Source organism: Trichomonas vaginalis, chromosome IV (genome assembly GCF_026262505.1).
Source record: "Trichomonas vaginalis G3 chromosome IV, whole genome shotgun sequence".
Lineage (NCBI taxonomy): Eukaryota > Parabasalia > Trichomonadida > Trichomonadidae > Trichomonas > Trichomonas vaginalis.
In genome coordinates, this window is record NC_067206.1 from 28,546,331 (window position 1) to 28,567,068 (window position 20,738).

Sequence of the window (20,738 nt, forward strand, 5' to 3'; positions counted from 1 at the left end):
TAGACTTAAGTTTGAGTTTGAAAAATAAATGAAAAATGAGAAATTTCAAAATGTAGAAAAAGAAAACAAATGATGATAAAAATGTGAGGAGAGAAAGGATGAAAACAATAGATGTTTGGATTCGATGTACTGTAGAATCACTAAGATGAACTGAAACTGGTAAAATAAACTTACTCTCATTACCAAAAAATCTGAAAAATGTATGTGAACTAGAAAACGGTTCAAATGAATACATTAAAAATGAAAAACATGTCTTAGTAGAAGAATGCGGTTTCAATGTGGATGAAAATGAACTGTACGAAATGCCGTGGATACGTTCAAATCGGATGTTACGGATATCAACAATTTGATTCATGTCATTTCGGATGAAAATACATTTCTTCCATCCAAAAAGAGATTCGTTATCTCCATCTTCAAATGATAATTCTTCAATATTAAAACCATTTGAATCTGTAAATGAAAGATATGGACGACGACAAAGACTGTAGATGTCGATACGGCCTGAATGTGTACTGTTAGTAACAACATTGATACTAATAGAAAATGAGCCTTCGCAATGACATGTAATGTTGAAATCAAATGTAGAATTTCCGTGACTACAAACAAAAATGTCTTGAAAAAAACTTAAAAAATAACTTGAATTATATTCTTCTTTGTTAGATAATGTGTAATGAATGGGTAAATCAAAGAAATTCTTCAATGAAACTGAATGTGATGTCGAAATCCGTGGATGCGTATTCAACAGTTCGACACTCACTGTTGGAAAAACAACAACATTGATTTTGAATGAAAATGTTTTCGAAATAAAAAACAACTGAAAGAACAAAATGACTGTTGTCACGGAAAGTGCCTGACCATGATCGACGAAGACTGTCGAAATCAGTCATGTTGCTGATCATGGAGTAGAATTCTGGGAAGAATGATTTGTCTAAACAAAAATCAATATCACAAACAGAAATTTTTGTTTTCGATTTTATTGAAATTGGAAAACTTGTATTAATAAAATGATTAGATGAAATATTGGAAAGTGAAAAGGCATAATTAGTGTTTTGTATGATTTGTATGAAACCTGAATAAGAATTACCTAAAATAAGTTGGTCATCAAATGTACTAGAAATAATGAAATCGCCTAAAACACCTGTGAAATTAACAAATAAATAATAAACATCAAAATTTGTAATCAACGAAATAGAATTTTGATGTTGATTTTCATCTTCAATATCGAACGAAATATTTATAGGAACAACAGCTGTTTCATGTGGATTGATACATATAGGTGTATCGCATTCAACAGATAAAAATCGATCACAAACAACATGTTCAAGAGTAATTAAAAAGTTGTTTTCATTTCGAATTGAAAAATTAGTAGAAACAGTGCAATTCATTGGAACTTTCTCGAAACAAAGAAGATTGTTGAAGATTGTGCATTTTCCTTGATAGAAATTGATGCTCTTCTTAACTTTAATACCGTCGAAATGAACAAAAAACGAAACATCTAATTGTGATCTAGGAATTTCTCGTTCTAAAACCAACAAAAATGAAATATTCTCATCAAATGAAACAAATGATGGCGTAAACTCAGAAACACTGAATAAATGACCAACAACTGAAATCCCTGATACAAAAATTCTCTCTTTGTTAACATTACGAACAGAAACACGTTTAACAAAAATATCATCTATTTCATCAATTTCTTCATATGAAATATCAATTTGTTTCGAATGATATTTGTAATGGATTGGAATTATCAATGTTTTACTGAATTTCTGATTAATTGTAAGTGTAAGTGAAACAAATGTACTGAAATCATATTGAACATGTTTAGTATTTCTGATATTGATTGCATCTACTGTGTTTCCACTTTCAACACGTGAATTTATTTGTGTAATTTCAAAATAATTTGAAAGGTTGTTGATATGGAACTGTGTGATAGATGCTGTATCTCGGTACCCATTGTATATCTGAATAATCTTGTTTTCTTGTGAATTATTATTATCATTTTCGAAATGAATAGAATCATTAACAGATGCAACTGCATTCTCAAGGATATGGATATATAATGGAATTGTGTAGTGAAATCCTTTGATAAAATAGTTTAAAAACGTTTGATAATCTCCTTTGTCGAGATTTGAAAAACAAAGCTGTATTCTGTATTGAGAGATGCGCGTTAATTCAATATTGAACAATGCATTGTCGAAAACTATTGATTGGTTAGGAGTCCCTTCGATATCAAATTTTATGAATAAATTTGTACGTGAAATTCGAAAAAAATGATCTTGTTGGACTTCCCTTATATGAGAAGTATATGATCTGTATGTAACTGGTATCTTTATTAATTGGTCAGGTGTTTTTAGAAATATTGAACAGGAAAAGTGGCCAATTTTTGATGGTATCAAATAAGAAATTAGTGTCGATGATGACGTATGAATTTTATCGAACTGTGTAATTTTTTCGAAATAAATATCTTTGGAATCTGAAAAAACTTCTAGTTTGTGTGGATTTAAATTGAATATTGATATATTTATCGGCGTTAACTGCCATTGATGTATGTTTAGTCCGTTGACAAATGGCGGATTTACGAATTTCACATTTTCTTCTTGATCTATTGGGTCAAATTGTATTGAATTTCTGTAATTTTCTGAAAGGTAGAATGCTGTGGAGTAATCAAGAGACTCAAGAATGTCGTAGGAACAATTAAATTTTGTTTCAGCTAATAAAGGTAAAAATCGAACCTGAAAACCAGTTTTATTGAAATACCGTGTTGTTCCTGGAAACTTCAGTCTCTGCTGCCTCGCGTTTATTATGTGAGGCAGCAGGAAAAAAATCATAAATTTAATAAAATTAGTCACTTTTCTATCATAATGATAAGAAATATCAATAATCATCAATCATGAATATGGAAAATGACTTAAAGACAATTTTTCTAAAAAAAAAATTTGATTAAAAAATTTAGATTTTATTCATATCTTGGTAAGGCTAAAGTGGTGCAAACTTGGATGCATATGCATGGGTATGCAAAATATTCCAAAAACATTGTACCTTTTGGTAAATTGAATTTGAAATCTTCAGTAAATATATCGATATATAACGTGAGTGAATCTCCAATGAGAGTTGAAGACCAGAATTTACTGGAAAGGGAAGTCTAAATGTTCCCAAACTGAGGGTGGAGCTTAGTCATGTTTGAGAAATTAAGATTGACTTTTGAATAAAATTGTATTGTATACAATGCTTCCATATTAATAGAATTGCTGTGATTGATGTATTTTAATTATTTTTCAAAAAGTGATAAATTTTATGGAAAGTATTTTTATAAAATATAATATAAAACATAATACAAAACATATTGTTATAAGATTCAAATTGAATAGATTCTCAAAATAATTGAGAACTTATTCAGAAAAGATTAGACAACTTAGTGAACATAATCAATAAATGAAATATTTGGTATTGGTGCTGGGAAACGCCCTGTGAGAGATGCAGTAACACCAACTTTGATAGCTTCAATTGAAAGAGGAATGTCAACATCGAAACTTTCAGTGTGATGAGAATAAATATGAATGAAATAAACAACTTTGACGTGAACTGAGAGAATTGAATAAACAACTGCAAAGTCAAACATCTCTGTGCTTGCAATAATAACGACTGAGTTTGGATGCATGAAAATCGTTTTAACTGCATTACTTCCTGTTGGTAGGAATACACACTTGATTGAAGGATAAAGCTTTGCATATGATTCTATTGATCCGAGCTTATCTTCAATCACTTCGAATTCGACTTCTTTTATATTTTGTTTAACAGCATTTACAAGATCCTCAGTATTACTTATATGCCTTCTAATATTCAGAGGTCTATTCATTATAACGTACTTCGTTGGTTTTATTTCTAAGGTTTGAAAATAAATCTTCAAAAGATCAACAAGCTTTTGCATAGGAACACCAAAATGTGTTAGATGAGGACGTCCTTCTACAGCAACGTCAAGAAGTTTCGCATGAACCCATTCAGAAGTATTAAGATAGATATATCAACGAACACCAACTGCTTTAAGAACATCGTCACCGTATTTTCGTGCTTCTTCTGTTAATATGACAACACATTCCTCCAAGAAGTCTTTTGGCACTAGCATCAAAGGTGATAAATAATCATGAATAAAATGACCGAAATTATACATCCAAAAATGTCCAAATACGCATGCCTTTTCACATTCAAATACAACAGGTCCATTTTGATATATGCGAATATCAGTCATTGAAGTATCAAATGGAGGTCTAATTATATGACCGTTTATAACAAACTCTCCATATTCGTTCGCGTAGGCATCTTTGTATATTGCAATTTTCCCTTTGAAATTGTTAATAAAGATTTTAGTTTGATTTGTTGCGTATTTCGGAACATATCTAAGGTTTTGGTAGTATTTTCTGTATCGAAGCTCTTTGGCATTTTTCAAAAAGCCGAAGAAATTTCCATCTGGAGGATCTTCATATGTTAAATGAAGTGGAATTATTCGATCTAAATATTCAGGATATAATCCATTTTTAACACCATTAACTTTGACATAATTGTTGTGATCAGAAGCTGCTTTTAAATCTTTTTGAACACAATATGTTAAAATTTCTTTCTTTTCTATAGTGAAATTAATACGTTGGGTACATCCTTGTAAAACCCTATAACAAGAAAATAAAATTAAATATGGAATCATGAAAGTTTGGATTTGGAAGTGCATGAAAAAAAATTCAAAGTATGTCAAACCGAAATTGTTTCTAAATTCATGAATTTGCTTCCATATGAATTGATGCGCATTTGATAATTTGTGATGACAGTGCGATCATTTAGAATATTGAATGGTGATTCAATTTTTGAGATAAAAAATGTGGATGAATTGTTTTTTGTTTTGTTTATAGTGATCTTATTCGAAATTTTCACTTTGGTTCACATTTTAAATCCGAACATTAGCTAACCACTAAATTTTCTAGTAAAACTCCTCTTCATTATGCATCAGCCACCTCATTTTCTTTTTCAGCATTTTCAGGCTGCATCTTATTTAGATAAAGCAGATTGAAATTGAAGTAGGTAATTTCTAAATATAAAATTCAAAAATATTATAAATGATTTGAGAATTCAATATCAAATACGTTTTTGACAAGAAATATCTGTGAAATAAGCATAAATTTTAAGTAGCAAACTCTTTTATTAATAATTACAAACAAACAAATATTAAAATCAAAAATATAGATATTAAATTCGTTTCTTTCCAAGCAAAGAGAAAGAAAAGCCTTCATTACGAGAGTTATAAACAGAATTTTTCTTATTGTTGTATGTAGCGTGAAGTAATTCAGAAGATCCGACTGATGCTCGCATTTTTCCATTTCTAAGGACATTTCCTGCTGCTGCACGAAGCTGGGCTTTATCTTTTGGACCTTTAGTCACAGGAGCTGTTTGGTAGTGGTATTTTCCAAGCTGTTTAAACTTCATTTCTTCAAGTTGCCATTTGAAGTAACAATCTCTGCAAAAACGGACTGTCTTTCGTAATGATTCTGGAGAGAACTCTCTGAAGAAGTTTTTGGCAAAGTTGAAAAGTAAATCAACGTTGCAATCGTAAAATAATTGGAAAATGAAGTATCTGAGAGTAACTCCAAGTGTTACTGTTATCTCTGAATGTTTGTCACAGCGTGGAATTGACCAGCAATGATCTGTTGAGTAGTTACACGAATATAAAATTGTAAGTAGTTGCGCAAACATATCAGATCCATCGGGTACATTTGCAAGAAGATCTGAAAGCGGAGATTTCTGTAATTTGCAAGATAACACATCTGTTATGAAAATTTGTATTTCATCGCCGATATCTTTAAGTCCGAATGCAATTTCGAGATGAGAAACATCAGTACCGTAAAGCAATGATACTAGACGTTTGATGTGGTTAAAAACGTGTAAAGAATCTTCTAAAACAAGCTCATCAATGTCATCAGGTATAGATTCGTCTGAAATCTCGTATAATTCTTCGTAATCATCTGTATCTTCGTTAAATGTGGGTGTGAGTTGTGTTAAAGGATCTATTATGCCAATTCCTTCGTGAACTTGAACTGTCATTGCGGAATTATGGAACAATGGGAATACTTTAAGACCTGATCCATATCTAACACTGCATTGTTCTAATGATGAAGCTAACATCACGGCGAATAAACCGTGTTCTTCATCCATAATTTTTTTCTGATAATTTTTTTCTATCTATTTTTTTTCTCGTTATTGTCACTTTTTATCCCTTACACGAAAAATCCTATTTCTTCGACTTTTCTAATAAATCAATCACTACACCTCATCTCGAAAGAGGGGTTCCAATGAGAAACAGTATATTAATGCACTTCTTTGTAAAAGAATAAGCAATTCTGATTTATCATCAATGTGAAGTTTATTGTTTGTGAACAATTCTTTGTGTATTTTAATACCTCTCCTTTCAAAATCCAACTTTAGTATCTTAATTACAAAAAAATTAAAAGAATAACATTATTTTAGGAAAAAACGCTATCCTGGGGACTCGAACCCCAAACCCTTGGATTAAAAGTCCAAAGCTCTATCCAGTTGAGCTAGGAAAGCTTCACATTTTTTAGGGGTTTCAAGTATACATAATAATAAAAATGCACTTTTCCTTCATCTATCGGCGCGTCGCGCCGATATATGATATATATAAGGTAGTCACAAAATCTAAGTAGAAGGGCTTTGAAATATTGAGGGGATTTGAAATTTTGGCTCTCAAAATTTACCCTTCCTCACTACTCGAATTCCGAGCCTCTCAATGAGTTTCCTCTCAATTTTGAATGGTTTATATTGACTTTTGAATACCTTTATTGAGAACAAAAAAATAAATATATCAATAATCGTATAATATTGGCATTTTTCATAAAATGAAGGCCTAAAAAAGGGGGCCATTCAAAAAATGAATTGTTTTGGGGAGTAGTAGATCTAGTATCTCTATAACAAATCATAAAGATTGGCCATAAAAATTAGGCCTAATCTCTTTTTGGTAAAATTTTGGAAATTGATCTCTCTTCATATTGAGTGGGGGACAAACTCGCCCATTGTCACTTTTTCATTAACCTTAAACTTGTAATTTTCATTATTTTTAATTAACCTTATTTCTTTCCTAATTCCTGATTTATTTTATTCACTTACTATTAAAAGTCACATTTTAATAAAATATAATAATTTATTTATAGCATTTTTTACTATACTGTAATAAAAAATTAATTATAATAAATTAAATGTTTATTAAATCAAATGTTTTCTTTGCAATAATATTTTTAATGTTGAGTAAACAATGTTGGGATCAAGTGTATCATTTTTCAGACCTTTCTGAACAGCTTCAAGCATACTGATGCATTCGACTTTTTTAAATTGTGTCATTTCTTCGAAATCTCTTGTGACTTTTTTGATAACTTTAACACTTCTCTCTGAATCCAGACCTTTAATTTGCAACTTAATCAGGAATGAAGGAACAACACTGGAATATAACTCGATGACAAGTTCATCGAGTCGAAGATTTGGTTGTACACCACTTGTATGTGCCGGATACCATTGTGTCAAATTTTTTCTGAAATTAACTTTAAAAGTACTAAGTAAGATCATGAGATATAGCAATATATGTTTAAACTAACTTATATTTTGGTTGTACACCACTTGTATGTGCCGGATACCATTGTGTCAAATTTTTTCTGAAATTAACTTTAAAAGTACTAAGTAAGATCATGAGATATAGCAATATATGTTTAAACTAACTTATATTTTGGTTGTACACCACTTGTATGTGCCGGATACCATTGTGTCAAATTTTTTCTGAAATTAACTTTAAAAGTACTAAGTAAGATCATGAGATATAGCAATATATGTTTAAACTAACTTATATTTTGGTTAGTTAGTATACAAGTCTCGTGTACGGAGGCACTGCGTTCCTCCATACGCAATACTTGTGAATTTGACACTTTACAAAACCGTTAACGTATATTTTACAACACAAACACAAACACCAACTTAACCTTAAATATTTATAAAGCCGCCAACCACTTCACCTCACTACTGTAAAAAATAAACGTTCTCACTTACAAAAGTATTGCAACTCTTCCCATTGCTGTGCTTCACACAATAGTTCATATTCTTCAGTATCGCTGCTGTCGCTCCAATCGTCAGAGTCAAAGTCACTGTCAAAATAAATGTTAGTAAGTTTTGACAAAGCTAATGAAACACGCTTACCGTTTGTATCGTATGCTTGTATAAACTTTCCATTCTTCATTCCTTCATAAACGCTCAAACTAACTTTACCCTTTCTCCCTCGTATCTGATAGAATGTATTTTCACGAGGAACGAAGAACAAATTCTTGAACTCATGACCGTTGTAGTTTGTTATCTCAATAGTTTTCGTCATTTACATCCAAATAAAAATTTTCAGTAAAAATAAAAAATAAACTTAAAATTAATGATATCACCACCCTCACACGTATGAAAACATAGCACAAAAATAAATTTAGGTGAAGTGGTGAGATTTCACCTGTTTTCTCACCTGTTTTTTCACCCACTTGAATTCATTGCTTTATAACTCTCTTCCTTTCTCCAACTCTTCTAACTTCTTCTTAAGTTCAGCAATGTTGTCCTCATGAAGTTTAATCTTCCTTAATATACCTTCTCTATCTAATGGTTGCTTTATCTTTCTAAACTGAACTCTACCATCCTTCATAGTATGAACGTAAAAACCTTCTGGAACCGCTCCTGATTTAATGTATTCTACCAAAAACTTTTGTTTCATTGCTTCAGTGACTTTAGTCGTCATTTCAATCAAATAAAAATTTTAATATTAAATAAAAATAACGTTATTTTTTCAGTAAGGAAACGCAGGAGTTTTACGATTTATTTGAGGAGTAGGTTCTGGTTTAAATGTTGGAGTCGGTTTAGGAGTTGACTTTTGAACAGGAGTTTGTACTTTCATAGGTTCAGGAGTCATTGAAGGTGTTGTTTGTGATGGTGTCGGAGTTTGTTTAACTTCAGCTACTTCAGTATTATTTACAACATTTGCTTTATTTCTTTTCAACATCATAACTGCTCCTGCTGTAGCTAGCAAACCTAGTGGGAGACCATATTTATATAAGGACTTGACCAAATGCTATTTTTGACAGGAGCTGGTGGAACACCTAACCTTGGTGAGACTGCTCTTTGCCATTGTGCAGCTCGTAAGAAATATTCAATAGGTGCTCCATAATCGTTTGGTAAAGTTTGTTTCATAGATGGTGAAGGTTCACGAGAGCTTGATGAAGAACTCATTTATAAGCTTTAAAAATAAACGTTCATCCTTTATTCCTCACTGTCGTCCGTAGCTAAGTTATAGTCATCTAATCTTATTATTGGGATTCCATTAGCACGCACCTGAATGGCAAAGCAACAATCCCTCATAAATCCAATAAGTGGCTTTGGTACGTTTTCAGTTGCTAGTTCAATAGGTCCTTTAACAGACAATTTGTATGTTATTGGAGCAGTAGATGTTTGACCTTGCTGGAAGCAAAAGTCCACTTCTGTTGGAAAACCACATAAGAAATGTGTGTTGTCATAGCTATCCCATTTATGTTCCACACTACCATCATCCACCAATGACCTCATAACATCTTCATTAAATCCTATCATATCATTGTTTGTATTGCAAGCGTTCGCAACCATTTCATAAAATACAGGTCCATATGATTTTTCAGGTTCTGCAGGCATATTTCCATAAGCTCCCATGGAAAGCTGAAGATATTTAAACTTAGGGTTCTCAAAATTAACATAATAGTTGTCTTTCTTTCTAAATAGTGCCCAAATACTTTTATTAATAGGCGTATAAGCTGCTGTAAATGTTGCACTTGAACTATCTGTATTCTTTGAGAATGAACCGTCCATAGGAATCCAATCCATAACTTTAACAGGAAAACATAAAGCCTCGTTTGTATAATGTTCTACAAGTTCTGTATAAATGTTAGGGTCTAAAGAGAATGACTTTGGATGAATGAAACATTCATTAAAATCCATCTTTGTTCGAAATAGTTGCTGGTTTACAGTTGTAATAGTAACTGTTCCACTAGCTTCTACTGCCTTCGTTATCATAGTGAATGGTTCATTCCATGGAACAAATTTATTTGTCGGTGGATTTGAATCTGAAGCAAATGCAACTTTAAGAGTTGGATTGAAAGCAATGATATCATTTACAGATATAGATGTGCATTGTAAGGCGTCGCTACTGAACTTTACTTTAAGCTGAATGTTTCCTGCAAAAGCTGGAATAAATCGAATAGCTTCTAATGGAAGGAATCTTCTAACAGGAATTCTTAAACGAAGCTTAAAATCAAATGATTTTCCTGCTGTAATTGGACCACTAACAATTTGTCCTGTTCTGCATGTTCCCGAATGACTCCATACATCTTCATGTCGAGTCTTTGAGAAAACATCTACTTTCTTTATTTGTTCGGTAGTTTGTGAGTTTGAAGTTATATATGCTTCTTCTCTTGCGTTGTCTTGAGAATATACGATACGACCATTTGCAAGGATTTGATATCCAGCAACTGCATAGAAAGCGTCATCGAAACCAATCCAAAATCCTGGTGGGTTTGTTTTATTGGAACCTGAACCAATTTCTTTATCTACAATAAATTGACCTTCCATTTTATACGTAATGAATGTATTGTAAAGGTCCAACATATTTTCACCAGGAGGTGAGAGATTGAATGTTACCCATGTGTTATCTTTAGCAGTTCCAGGTTGTGATGGAATCTTTGCGTCAGAATATTTTCTATTAGTGTCACCAATTTGAACTGCATTGTCTATGATATCGAAATATGAGCGAATCTGATGAATATGCTCTGCTGGAGTAAATTCGTTTAGCTGTTCGTTCTGCATGTATTTACTTCAGATAAAAATATCTATTTACTTCATTATTCTCACTCTTCTTCTTGGCATTCGTGGTGGAAGTTGTTTCTTGACATTTTCAATGAACTGTACATTCTCTTTTGTCTCAACTTCTTTCACTGGCGGGTCAGGGTTCTTTGACTCGGTTTGCTTTTCAATGAAATTCACGAACTTTGCAATAAGCTCTTGGTTCGTTATTGAAAGAACATCTGGCTTCTTTTCTTCTTGTTCTATTGACTTTTCAGTTTGAACAGAAGGTTTTATATGGGCTTCGTGGGCTTCGCCCTTGCCATGCACCTTAATGTTGTCGCTCTCTGTATTCGCTAATGGAACCTTTCTTTTTCTTACATATATTTTACCATCTTTACTCTGACTTACATAATAGAAAGGATGTTGTATTCCTCTGGCGTCATTTAATATAATAGACTCTCGTTCTGATTTTGACAAGCTCATTTTACATCGGTTAAAGTTTTAATTTAGTTTTTTATCTACAGTCAAATGACTCAGACAAGCCCTACGGACAAGACCCAAGGGGTCATAGATGTTGAAGCATTGAAGAAAGAAATTCGTGAGCAAATTTTATCCGAACTGAAGGAACAAAAACAAGAACAAAAGCCAGAGAGACCAAAGAGAAAACTTAGTGAAAAACAACTTGCTGCATTAGCTGCTGGAAGACAAAAGAACCCACGTTTGCTGGCAAAGAAAGCTAGAGAAGAAGCTGAAGCAAAAGCTAAAGAAGCTGAAGCAAAGAAAGAGTAAATGGTTTATTTTTATCCGAACTAAATGTATAGACAAATACCTTTATCTGTTGCGTTCAGTAGTGAAAACCCTGACGTCAAAATAAAGGGGAACAGAGTAACGTTTAAGTTTCCAACAGACTGGATTGTGAACATAAATGAAGAGAAGTACATTGGCATAACATCTATGTATATAACACGTGCTTTCAGAAAGGTTGACTTTATACTTCAAGTCGAGATAGAAAATGACGAACAGTCTTTAAGCGCCCAAAACATTCACATATACAAATACTTTAAAGACGATACAACATTGTTGCAATGTATGATTTCATTTAATGAGATGTTCGAGAAAAAGTTCAACATTGAAGTACAAACTTTACAGCCTTTACGTGAGTTTCTTGCACAACTGAAAGAAGAAGGTAGTCAGCCACAACTTATAGACTTTCATTATGAATTTAATGAAAATGAAGATGGAACTCATGACTGTCAATTCATTGTATTCTCACCATTCAATGAAGTCGCTAAAGAGAAAAAAATCCATTACGTATAAGGTTTCAAATCTCTGAACCAAGTGATGATTTTAAGAATGTTTTCAATTATGATGCAATGCTTCCGAGGAAAAATGAATTTTCAAAGATTGTAACACCTGGCATTTGGGATAGAAAGCAAGCTATATTATATTCAAACTTAAGTAAGGGAGTTGAAAATGAGTTCATTGGTCATACAAGAACTTCACCACTTCCTAACCCTAAATACTATAAATTAACTGGCTTCAATCGTGAGTTTTGGATAGACATGTTCTCCACTCATGACCATAAATGTCCAGTGTTCTTGCCTCCAGACCATAAGGACTGTCTCTACATTGAAGCACAACTCTTAAACTCTACCATCGCAGTATTGTAAAATCTACGCTAGCTTTATTTTTCACGAATGACCTCATATGACCTCATTCATGACCTCATTGCTGACAAAAATAAATGACCTCAGAACTTCAACTTACGAATAAAGCTTGTTTTAGTCGTTATTGAAAAGTTGAACTTTTCAGCAAAGCAAGGTTGACATGACTTACATAAGTCGAATGCAATCTCTTGACCATCATAAAGTGCTTTGTAAAGTTTCATTAAACTGAACTCAGAGTCTTTGTCATATGTTCCAACAGGTATGTGAATGTTCTTATCTTCATTGTAATAGCATTGTATAGCTTCAGGAAACATTTCATTAGCGGTTAAAGCAATAACATCTTGCTTCACGCCTTTCATTCTGCAGTGAAATGCAACTTCATTTAAATCGTTAGTGAGTAAGTCTATGTAGGTCTTCTTTCCACAGAAAATACTTTTATAAGCTAAACTTTGTTTTCCAGGTGTTATTTCTGCAAAGTCGCTATGAAATTGACCAAGGTTCTTTCCTATAAGTTCGCGACCATATCTCTTCTTAAACTCTGCTGCAAGCTTTGGGATGTCTTCATTATATAAGTGCATACTGTCGGTATCCTGGTAAAATTTTGAAGTCCCATGTCCTCTGCAGTACAGAATACTTCATTCATAATACGTTTTGACATAGACAGAATATTAACACCAAGTGGACAGAAGTTAAAGTGTCTGCAAATGCTTTTCGTTAGCTTGAAAATAGTTTTATCTGAACCATCCAAACCTTCGAACTTCACTATATGGTTGTAATTTCTTATAGCATATCTTATAGCATCTTTGTCATTTACTATGGTTATTTTTGACTCAATAGGAGATAGAATAGTTTTGCCATAAATGCTGTTCAGAATGAGTTTTATAATTTCTTGTAAGGGGTTTCCTTCTTTCTTATACTTTAACCTTAACTCAAACAACTTCTTTACTTCATCTCTTATTCTCATATCTCTGTTTCCATCGTAATAGTATCCTTGCAACACTTCACATTTGACACCTTGATATTTTATGAGGTCTTGTAATGTTATATGGTCAACATACATGAGACAGCAAGTGTTTGAACTTCTTGGAACGTTAAGTTCTGGATTTAGTTCAGGGTCGCAAACTATTAAATGAAAGTGTCTGGGTATACCAATCTCTGTTATCTTAATGAGAACAAAGAAGCCAGACATAAACTTTTCACCAATGGGTTCCTTTTGGTCATCATCGAATAAATGTCTCATGAGATACTCTGTGCTTAGCATCTCATCCTTCAATACTTTTGGAATTCCTTCTAAAGTATACAATCTTGCTATAGCTGAAGGATATAATGAAACAGTGTCGAAGTCAGCAATGAGTTTCTTTTTGCTCTTTTGTTTCATGTTATCTGACAACATACATCTTCCACCTTGAATGCATCTCGAAATAAATTCTCTTGGTTTATTTGAGAGGTCATAAAGATTTCCATTCGGGAAGTATACTCTGTTCTCAAACAATTTGTTAGCAATAGAACAAATACTAACGTAGTCATAAACGTTTAAATCAAACTCTTTCAATAAGTCATTGCGGAACTTTACAAAACCTTCTCTTAAAATTCTTACATCTTGTTTGCAGTAAAACGTGCTATATTTTTCTAAGTCGAAGTGGTTTTCATCTATTCTGCAACCTTTGATGGAATCTATGTTCTTCATAAATGTATCTGCATCATGGATAAACTTACATGCTTCAGAAATGACACCAGTTCTGTTGTCATTTGCTAACAAAACACTGCTGTAGTAGTTATATGGAAATACTTCTTTCGGTCCTGTTTGTAAGTTAAACATAGCAGGAAATAGTTTAAGCTTCTTATTTATAACACTGTAAGAGTCTTTTATAATAATTGCCCGTCCTTTATATAAACCAGTTATTTGCATTGTTCGTGAACCTTTAATGATGGGAGTTCCTTTCACTTCTGTCATGTGTCTTAAGATGAAGTTTATGTCATAACTGAGGTTGTGAAAATATATTAAACTCTTGTCAGGAAGTCTTTCCAAAAATTCTGTTGCACAGTTTTGACCCCAAATGCTTTCACTAACTGAACCATCTTCACTGTCATAACAGATGTTAAAAGCTTTATGAAAGCCATCCGTACTACACTCAAAGTCAGCAAAGAAAACGTGCTCAGGTATGAATTTACATTTAGCTTTATTTACTTCTTTTGACTCTGCTTTCTTCTTCAGTTGTACACAATACTTTGGAGCATATGTCAAATCTTTAAATGGTGCAAGGTTCTGTTTATATAAGTCAGTAGTATATGTGAAAAGTTCTCCATAAGAAATAGGTTCGAAATATTTGCACTCCCACAATGTTTTCATAACATCCCATAACGGTGTTGTTCTATCATAACGAACTACATATTTATCTTCTCTCTTTGTATAAATCTTCATCTGTTTCTCAATGTTCATTCCACCACAAGCTTTGAGAATTTCTTTATAGTTTCGAATGAAGTATGTTGTCATTGGTAATCTTTCATTTAGCATGTAGTGGTCTTCAACAAGAAGTAAGTCAATAGTTCTAACAGTTTCGCATTCTTTTGGTATATATCTCTTTATTTCATTATGTCTTGAGTCATTGAAATAACCAATGGTAACATTAAATGATATACCTGTTGCGTCAGAAATTTCTTGTACTTTACTTTGAGGAAAGTCTCTAACACGAATGACTTCTCTCATGTGGTCAATAGTTTCTTCATTTACTCCAGCCTGAATGCAAGCATAAACGAAACAATTGTCCTCTGTCATAAGTGTTGCAGTTCTTTTGTTCAGTTCATTGAAGATTTGGTAGCGTTCAAGATTTATAGGTAATGTGCAAAGATACTTCCAGAACTGACCGCTTCTCTTCTTATAAAACTTCTTTTCACCATTATCTTTCCAAAAGCTTTCTATAAGTGCTGGGTTTCCTGTTTGCTTAAGAGCTTCCAAAATGGCTTTCTGGTCATTTGTCAGTGTGCTTTCATCTCTATATGGTCTCTTTTTTGGTTTGCCTTTCTTTACATCTGACATCGTTAAGCCTTCATATTCTGTTAAATCATACATCTTTATTTCGGTAAGATTCTTTATGTTTGTCAAGAAGAAGTCATAGTGCATTTCAACAATACCTGCGCATTTGCTTCTATCTCTGATATAAAGTTCTCCTTCAAGAGCTGATGTAGTAATGTTCCAATATTATTGAGGTTTAACGTAGAACATTCATACTTTCCACCAAGTTTATAACATACCATCCATCTCTGTTGGGAGTTTATTTTAATTTTCTCTAAGAGTCTCATGAAAACCTTACCGAAATGTTTGTGTAAGTAGTCTCTGTTTGGTTCATCTAAAGCTTCGATGTTAAAGTCAATGAGTCTATTGCCTGACTTCACATTTCTCTTCCTATTCTCTTCATCTTTCTTTAACCATCTCTCACCTTCTTTTGGTTTGTCGTCAATGGAACGAATGACATCGTTTAGCTTTGCGAACTTGTTCTATAGCACTTTTAAACATCTCTCTTCTCTGTTGTTTCAGTGTGTCATCTCTCTTTCGTGTTTCACCAACGTTTGCATTTGTTATGTCAAACATTTCTCTTCTTACTTCATGTGGTACAGCTCTTCTTGTTTCACCAACGTTTGCATTTGTTATGTCAAACATTTCTCTTCTTACTTCATGAGGTACTGAACGTCTATGATATAAGTCAATAGCAATGTCATTTAAAGGAAATGCTCTTGCATGGACTTCGTCCTCGCCGCGTTGCGGCTTTATGAACTCATGAATTCTATCATAACTTATTGCACCATTATAGTCATTGAGGATGTCAGCGAGTGCTTTTTTGTTTGTTGCGTAATGCTTTGCAACATCTATATTAGCTTCTGTAAGAAGTTGTTTTATTTCCGAGTGTTCTAACTTAGACAACTTCCGATACATCTTTAGTAGGAAATAAAAAAATATTTTTTGAAAAAATAAACTTAGAAAAATTATTTCTTTCTATATTTGCCATTCCGAACTTCGAAAAGATGTTTTATACCAGCATAGAATTTTTCTCTAGAGCTTGGTCTTATATTGTTTTCATGACAATATTTTCTATATTCTTCATATAAAGCCTTTTTTTCATACATTTCATAAGGACAATCTAACCAGAATAGTGCATATCCAGTTTCGTTATCTAGGTCTCTATATGTTTCTTCTGTTTGTAGAATTTCGCTTTCTTCTATTTGTAGAATTTCGCTTTCTCTATTTAGTTCTATGACTATATATTGTGGCTTAAAAAGATGTGGGCAAGAAGGGTCTGGCGCTATGTAAAAAGTTAATTTTTCTGTCATCTTTTCTATCGGATAAAAAATATTTTTTGAAAAATTAGATTACATTTTTTTAAGTTATTTTTCAAAATAATTTAATATTTTTATTTTAATGAAACACATGCAAGATTGCAAGTTCTTTTCATACAATGCTCTCGCTACTGCCATCAAGAATGAGTTCAATGGTTCTGCAAACGTTAATGTTATCTTTAACAAGAAGTTTGTGAAAGAATCTAAGTTTGGTCAGTATGTCAGACCATTAGCTATCGTCATTGACCGCAAACGTTATACTTCACAAGAGTTAGCAGTAGTTTTGAAACAAAAGGGTTTCTTCGTGAATGTCAAAGATACACACTATACTGTCATAAAGAACTCTAACGTTGACTTCTTCAGTATTGCTTTAAATCTTTCCGAACAGAAAGAATATAAGAAGGGTGAAATAAATGTGAAATATTATCCTTCATCTCTGAAGACAATAACGAACAAAGATGTTATACAAAAGTTCTTACCAAAGGTTGAAGAAGCTTCTATTGACATTGACGAAGGAAGTGAAATGGTTGAAGAAATTGACCCTGAAGCTATTTAACCAAAAATATATTTTTGGTGAAGAGGTGAGATTTCACCTGTTTTTTCACCTCATTCTCTCTTCGTTAATGTTGTCGTGACTTCTTCGTTAATGTTGTCGTGACTTCATTCTTCCTCTTTGAAGTTATCGAAATATTCTGTTATTTTTTCCTTCAGTAATGGTAAGTCTTCTTTGAAGGTAAGTATTGTGCAACCTTTGATGTCATAGTGTGTTTGAGGAAGAGTATTTTTGACAATTTCTTTATTTGCTCATTCGGTGTCATTGAAATCGGTAAGTTTTCACGATAGAACCAGTTTCTGTCAGATTTGTAAATCTTAGCAAGGTCATAAAAGCTCTTGTTGTTTCTTCTGACTAAATGCAACATAACCATATCTTTATCTTCTTCTTTCTCCAACTCTTCAGTATATATCATATACTTATAACTCTTTTCCTTTCCTTTTGGTACTGAACGTGGTATTCTTTTCTGTATGCTTTTGTCTTTGGATTCAATGACTTCATCTTTTGCTTGAAGTTTCTTTTCCATCTCTCCACGTTCTTGTCTGTGAAGTTCGTCAAGAAGTTTGTAAATATTCCAAGCATAACGTGGTGAAGCCCACATTGCAACTGCATTTACTAAAAGTCTATGAACATAATATCCTCTCAAACCGTTTGGCAATTTTTCACGGTTTTCATAGAGTTTTGGCGACTGGGATTTTTTACCTACTCGCTGTTCTTCACTGTTTTCAGAAAAAAGTACGTCTCGCTGTGCTTCACTTAATAGTTCTATGGTGCTTTGGTTCCTAAACCAGTCTTTAGGAAGCTTAGTATCTGGAGCAAAACAAGCCGTCAAAATACTTTGCATTTGGTACATGTCGTCTTTGACAGAACGAATGAGTCTCAATTGTTTGTTATACTGTATGTATTCGTATTCTTCATTTATGACTTCATGAACGATAGCAGTTGTTGTGTTCTCTAATGTTGACATATCTGTCTTTACATTCCGGATAAAAAAATAAATAAAAATAAAACTAACTTTATTTTTCTGTGTTAAACACTATTTCTTCACAACATTAAATTTTATCCTGTATGAAATGACTTTAAAAAGATTATTGACTGACTTCGAATACTATCTCATTGACGCACTGACAGACCCTCAAAACTGTGTTGAAAGTTCTTTAAGCTTTAAGATTGAAGGTACGACGCATTTTGTCTTCACTTACGTATTGAAAGAATATGACCGTTATCATAACGAAGTGAATCAAACACTAATAAAATTTGTAGATAAAAAATTGGTTAACAATGAATATTTTAAACGTGAAGACCCAAACACTGCTGGAGATGATGAAGAATACAGACAAGTTATTGAAAAAAATAACGCAAGATTAGATGCAATAGAAAAGAAGTTTAATGAATGTCTTACAAACACGTATGAATATCTTATGCAGTGGGAAGCCAGATGGAAATAAATTTACGTCAAATATGCAATTTATAAAATCTTATGTCGACAGGCTACGTAGCACAGTGGTCTAAGGTGGTGTTATGGAGGGGTCAGGGTCTGTGGTTCGAACCGCGACAGCGCCGTATTTTCTTATTTTCTTTATTTGTCTTGTTTGTCGTGAATAAAAAGTGTCATAAAAGTGCTCTATCTTCCACGGGAATAAATAAAAAATTTACTTTATTTCTTCTTTATTTCTTTGTTCCCGTGGAAGAAGGGTTTTGCTGTTTTTTCTCAGCCGAAATCAACGATTTTTTCATTTTTGGAATCCTTAGCAAATGAGGAATCTTTTCTCTCGTGGAAGCTTTGACCAAAAATATAATTTAGGTGAAGAGGTGAGATTTCACCTCTTTTTTCACCTAATTTTTCACCCTCAGCCGCTAAGCGGCGAGACCCAAAGGGTCTTGACTTTGTCATAACTTCTTCGTAAATGCTTTGTCATAACTTCTTCGTAAATGCTTTGTCATAACTTCTTCGTAAATGCTTTGTCATAACTTCTTCGTAAATGCCTTGTCAAGATTTCATCGTAAATGCTTTGTCATGACTTCTTCGTAAATGAGTGTAAATGACCAAAAATATAATTTAGGTGAAGAGGTGAGATTTCACCTCTTTTTTCACCTAATTTTTCACCTCTTTTTTTCACAAGCGTTTTACATGAATTGTACGATGTATATTTGAAATCCTAAACAGTTTTGTAGCTTCTATTTACGAAAAAGTGACACTTAACCTTAAATTTTCAAACACTATTTTTTGATTGTATTTTGTTATTTATATATTTATATATATATGTATATTTATATATATATGTATATTTATATATATATGTATATTTATATATATATGTATATTTATATATATATGTATATTTATATATATATGTATATTTATATATATATGTATATTTATATATGTATATATTTATATATGTATATATTTATATATGTATATATTTATATATGTATATATTTATATATGTATATATGTATATATTTATATATGTATATATTTATATATGAATAAATAATACATCAAACTAGTTTTAGAGTTGATAGTAAGAAGCGAAGAACAGTACCAGTAAGATACAGCAGTAGTAGCTGCTTCATGCTGCATTGAGTATTGTTGAATAATTTGAAGTAGTGGTTTTTGAAATCAGCACCCCTATGAGAGCGCTGGCGACCGAAACACCACTAGTAAGATTGTGTATTAGAAACTGCTTCATGCTGTGTTGAGTAAGCTTCGATGTCTTTGTAGGATAGCTTTCTGAGAGCGAAACAAGATAGTGTTGAAAAAAAATTTGAAAATCTGAGAGACTGTGCAAGAGCCAACGACCAAAACACTACCAGTAAGATACAGCAGTAGTAGTTGCTTCATGCTGCATTGAGTATTGTTGAATAATTTGAAGTAGTGGTTTTTGAAATCAGCACCCCTATGAGAGCGCTGGCGACCGAAACACCACTAGTAAGATTGTGTATTAGAAACTGCTTCATGCTGTGTTGAGTAAGCTTCGATGTCTTTGTAGGATAGCTTTCTGAGAGCGAAACAAGATAGTGTTGAAAAAAAATTTGAAAATCTGAGAGACTGTGCAAGAGCCAACGACCAAAACACTACCAGTAAGATACAGCAGTAGTAGTTGCTTCATGCTGCATTGAGTATTGTTGAATAATTTGAAGTAGTGGTTTTTGAAATCAGCACCCCTATGAGAGCGCTGGCGACCGAAACACCACTAGTAAGATTGTGTATTAGAAACTGCTTCATGCTGTGTTGAGTAAGCCTCGATTTCTTTATCAGACCACCTTTAAATTAACCACTCACATTCTCACTGTGGTCC

The 20,738-nt window shown here is 32.7% G+C and overlaps 10 protein-coding genes, 1 non-coding gene and 3 pseudogenes across 14 annotated transcripts, besides 4 other annotated features; 4 read left to right on the plus strand and 10 right to left on the minus strand.

The window, feature by feature from the left end:
* Nucleotides 1-683: 683 nt before the first annotated feature.
* Nucleotides 684-2,828, minus strand: TVAGG3_0185230 (uncharacterized protein; the record flags this gene model as incomplete). The annotated part of the gene is made up of 1 exon (XM_001327240.1): nt 684-2,828. One exon carries the CDS (start codon nt 2,826-2,828, stop codon nt 684-686), a length of 2,145 nt encoding a protein of 714 aa, XP_001327275.1.
* Nucleotides 2,829-3,296: 468 nt separating this feature from the next.
* TVAGG3_0185240 (protein of unknown function, DUF563 family) lies at nt 3,297-4,802 on the minus strand (the record flags this gene model as incomplete). The annotated part of the gene is made up of 1 exon (XM_001327241.2): nt 4,022-4,720. The coding sequence occupies one exon, from the start codon at nt 4,718-4,720 to the stop codon at nt 4,022-4,024; it is 699 nt and encodes a 232-aa protein (XP_001327276.1).
* A 365-nt stretch (nt 4,803-5,167) lies between these two features.
* On the minus strand, nt 5,168-6,214 carry TVAGG3_0185250 (uncharacterized protein; the record flags this gene model as incomplete). Its single annotated transcript, XM_001327242.1, has 1 exon — nt 5,233-6,195. One exon carries the CDS (start codon nt 6,193-6,195, stop codon nt 5,233-5,235), a length of 963 nt encoding a protein of 320 aa, XP_001327277.1.
* Nucleotides 6,215-6,514: 300 nt separating this feature from the next.
* Nucleotides 6,515-6,588, minus strand: TVAGG3_0185260. The gene has a single exon. It is a non-coding gene; the product is annotated as a tRNA-Lys (tRNA).
* A 460-nt stretch (nt 6,589-7,048) lies between these two features.
* Nucleotides 7,049-7,086: a terminal%2Cinverted (terminal inverted repeat of MuDR-5_TvMULE4 transposon ID:TVAGG3_0185270).
* Nucleotides 7,049-7,901: a mobile genetic element.
* Nucleotides 7,261-7,617, minus strand: TVAGG3_0185280 (MULE transposase domain-containing protein; the record flags this gene model as incomplete). The annotated part of the gene is made up of 1 exon (XM_051225773.1): nt 7,261-7,617. The coding sequence occupies one exon, from the start codon at nt 7,615-7,617 to the stop codon at nt 7,261-7,263; it is 357 nt and encodes a 118-aa protein (XP_051110759.1).
* Nucleotides 7,902-8,083: a terminal%2Cinverted (terminal inverted repeat of Maverick-1A transposon ID:TVAGG3_0185290).
* Nucleotides 7,902-20,738: part of a mobile genetic element that runs on past the window's edge.
* On the minus strand, nt 8,084-8,410 carry TVAGG3_0185300 (uncharacterized protein; the record flags this gene model as incomplete). The annotated part of the gene is made up of 1 exon (XM_001327243.1): nt 8,084-8,410. The coding sequence occupies one exon, from the start codon at nt 8,408-8,410 to the stop codon at nt 8,084-8,086; it is 327 nt and encodes a 108-aa protein (XP_001327278.1).
* Nucleotides 8,576-8,812, minus strand: TVAGG3_0185310 (uncharacterized protein; the record flags this gene model as incomplete). The annotated part of the gene is made up of 1 exon (XM_001327244.1): nt 8,576-8,812. The coding sequence occupies one exon, from the start codon at nt 8,810-8,812 to the stop codon at nt 8,576-8,578; it is 237 nt and encodes a 78-aa protein (XP_001327279.1).
* TVAGG3_0185320 lies at nt 8,861-9,210 on the minus strand (annotated as a pseudogene). The gene has a single exon. A coding segment is annotated over exon 1 (350 nt).
* On the minus strand, nt 10,930-11,364 carry TVAGG3_0185330 (uncharacterized protein; the record flags this gene model as incomplete). Its single annotated transcript, XM_051225774.1, has 1 exon — nt 10,930-11,364. The coding sequence occupies one exon, from the start codon at nt 11,362-11,364 to the stop codon at nt 10,930-10,932; it is 435 nt and encodes a 144-aa protein (XP_051110760.1).
* Nucleotides 11,410-11,670, plus strand: TVAGG3_0185340 (uncharacterized protein; the record flags this gene model as incomplete). Its single annotated transcript, XM_051225775.1, has 1 exon — nt 11,410-11,670. One exon carries the CDS (start codon nt 11,410-11,412, stop codon nt 11,668-11,670), a length of 261 nt encoding a protein of 86 aa, XP_051110761.1.
* TVAGG3_0185350 lies at nt 11,695-12,551 on the plus strand (annotated as a pseudogene). The gene has a single exon. A coding segment is annotated over exon 1 (857 nt).
* Nucleotides 12,632-15,669, minus strand: TVAGG3_0185360 (annotated as a pseudogene). Its single transcript has one exon. A coding segment is annotated over exon 1 (3,038 nt).
* Nucleotides 16,963-17,406, plus strand: TVAGG3_0185370 (uncharacterized protein; the record flags this gene model as incomplete). The annotated part of the gene is made up of 1 exon (XM_051225776.1): nt 16,963-17,406. A coding segment is annotated over one exon (444 nt), but the record flags the coding sequence as incomplete, so codon positions are not given.
* On the plus strand, nt 18,507-18,881 carry TVAGG3_0185380 (uncharacterized protein; the record flags this gene model as incomplete). Its single annotated transcript, XM_001325062.1, has 1 exon — nt 18,507-18,881. One exon carries the CDS (start codon nt 18,507-18,509, stop codon nt 18,879-18,881), a length of 375 nt encoding a protein of 124 aa, XP_001325097.1.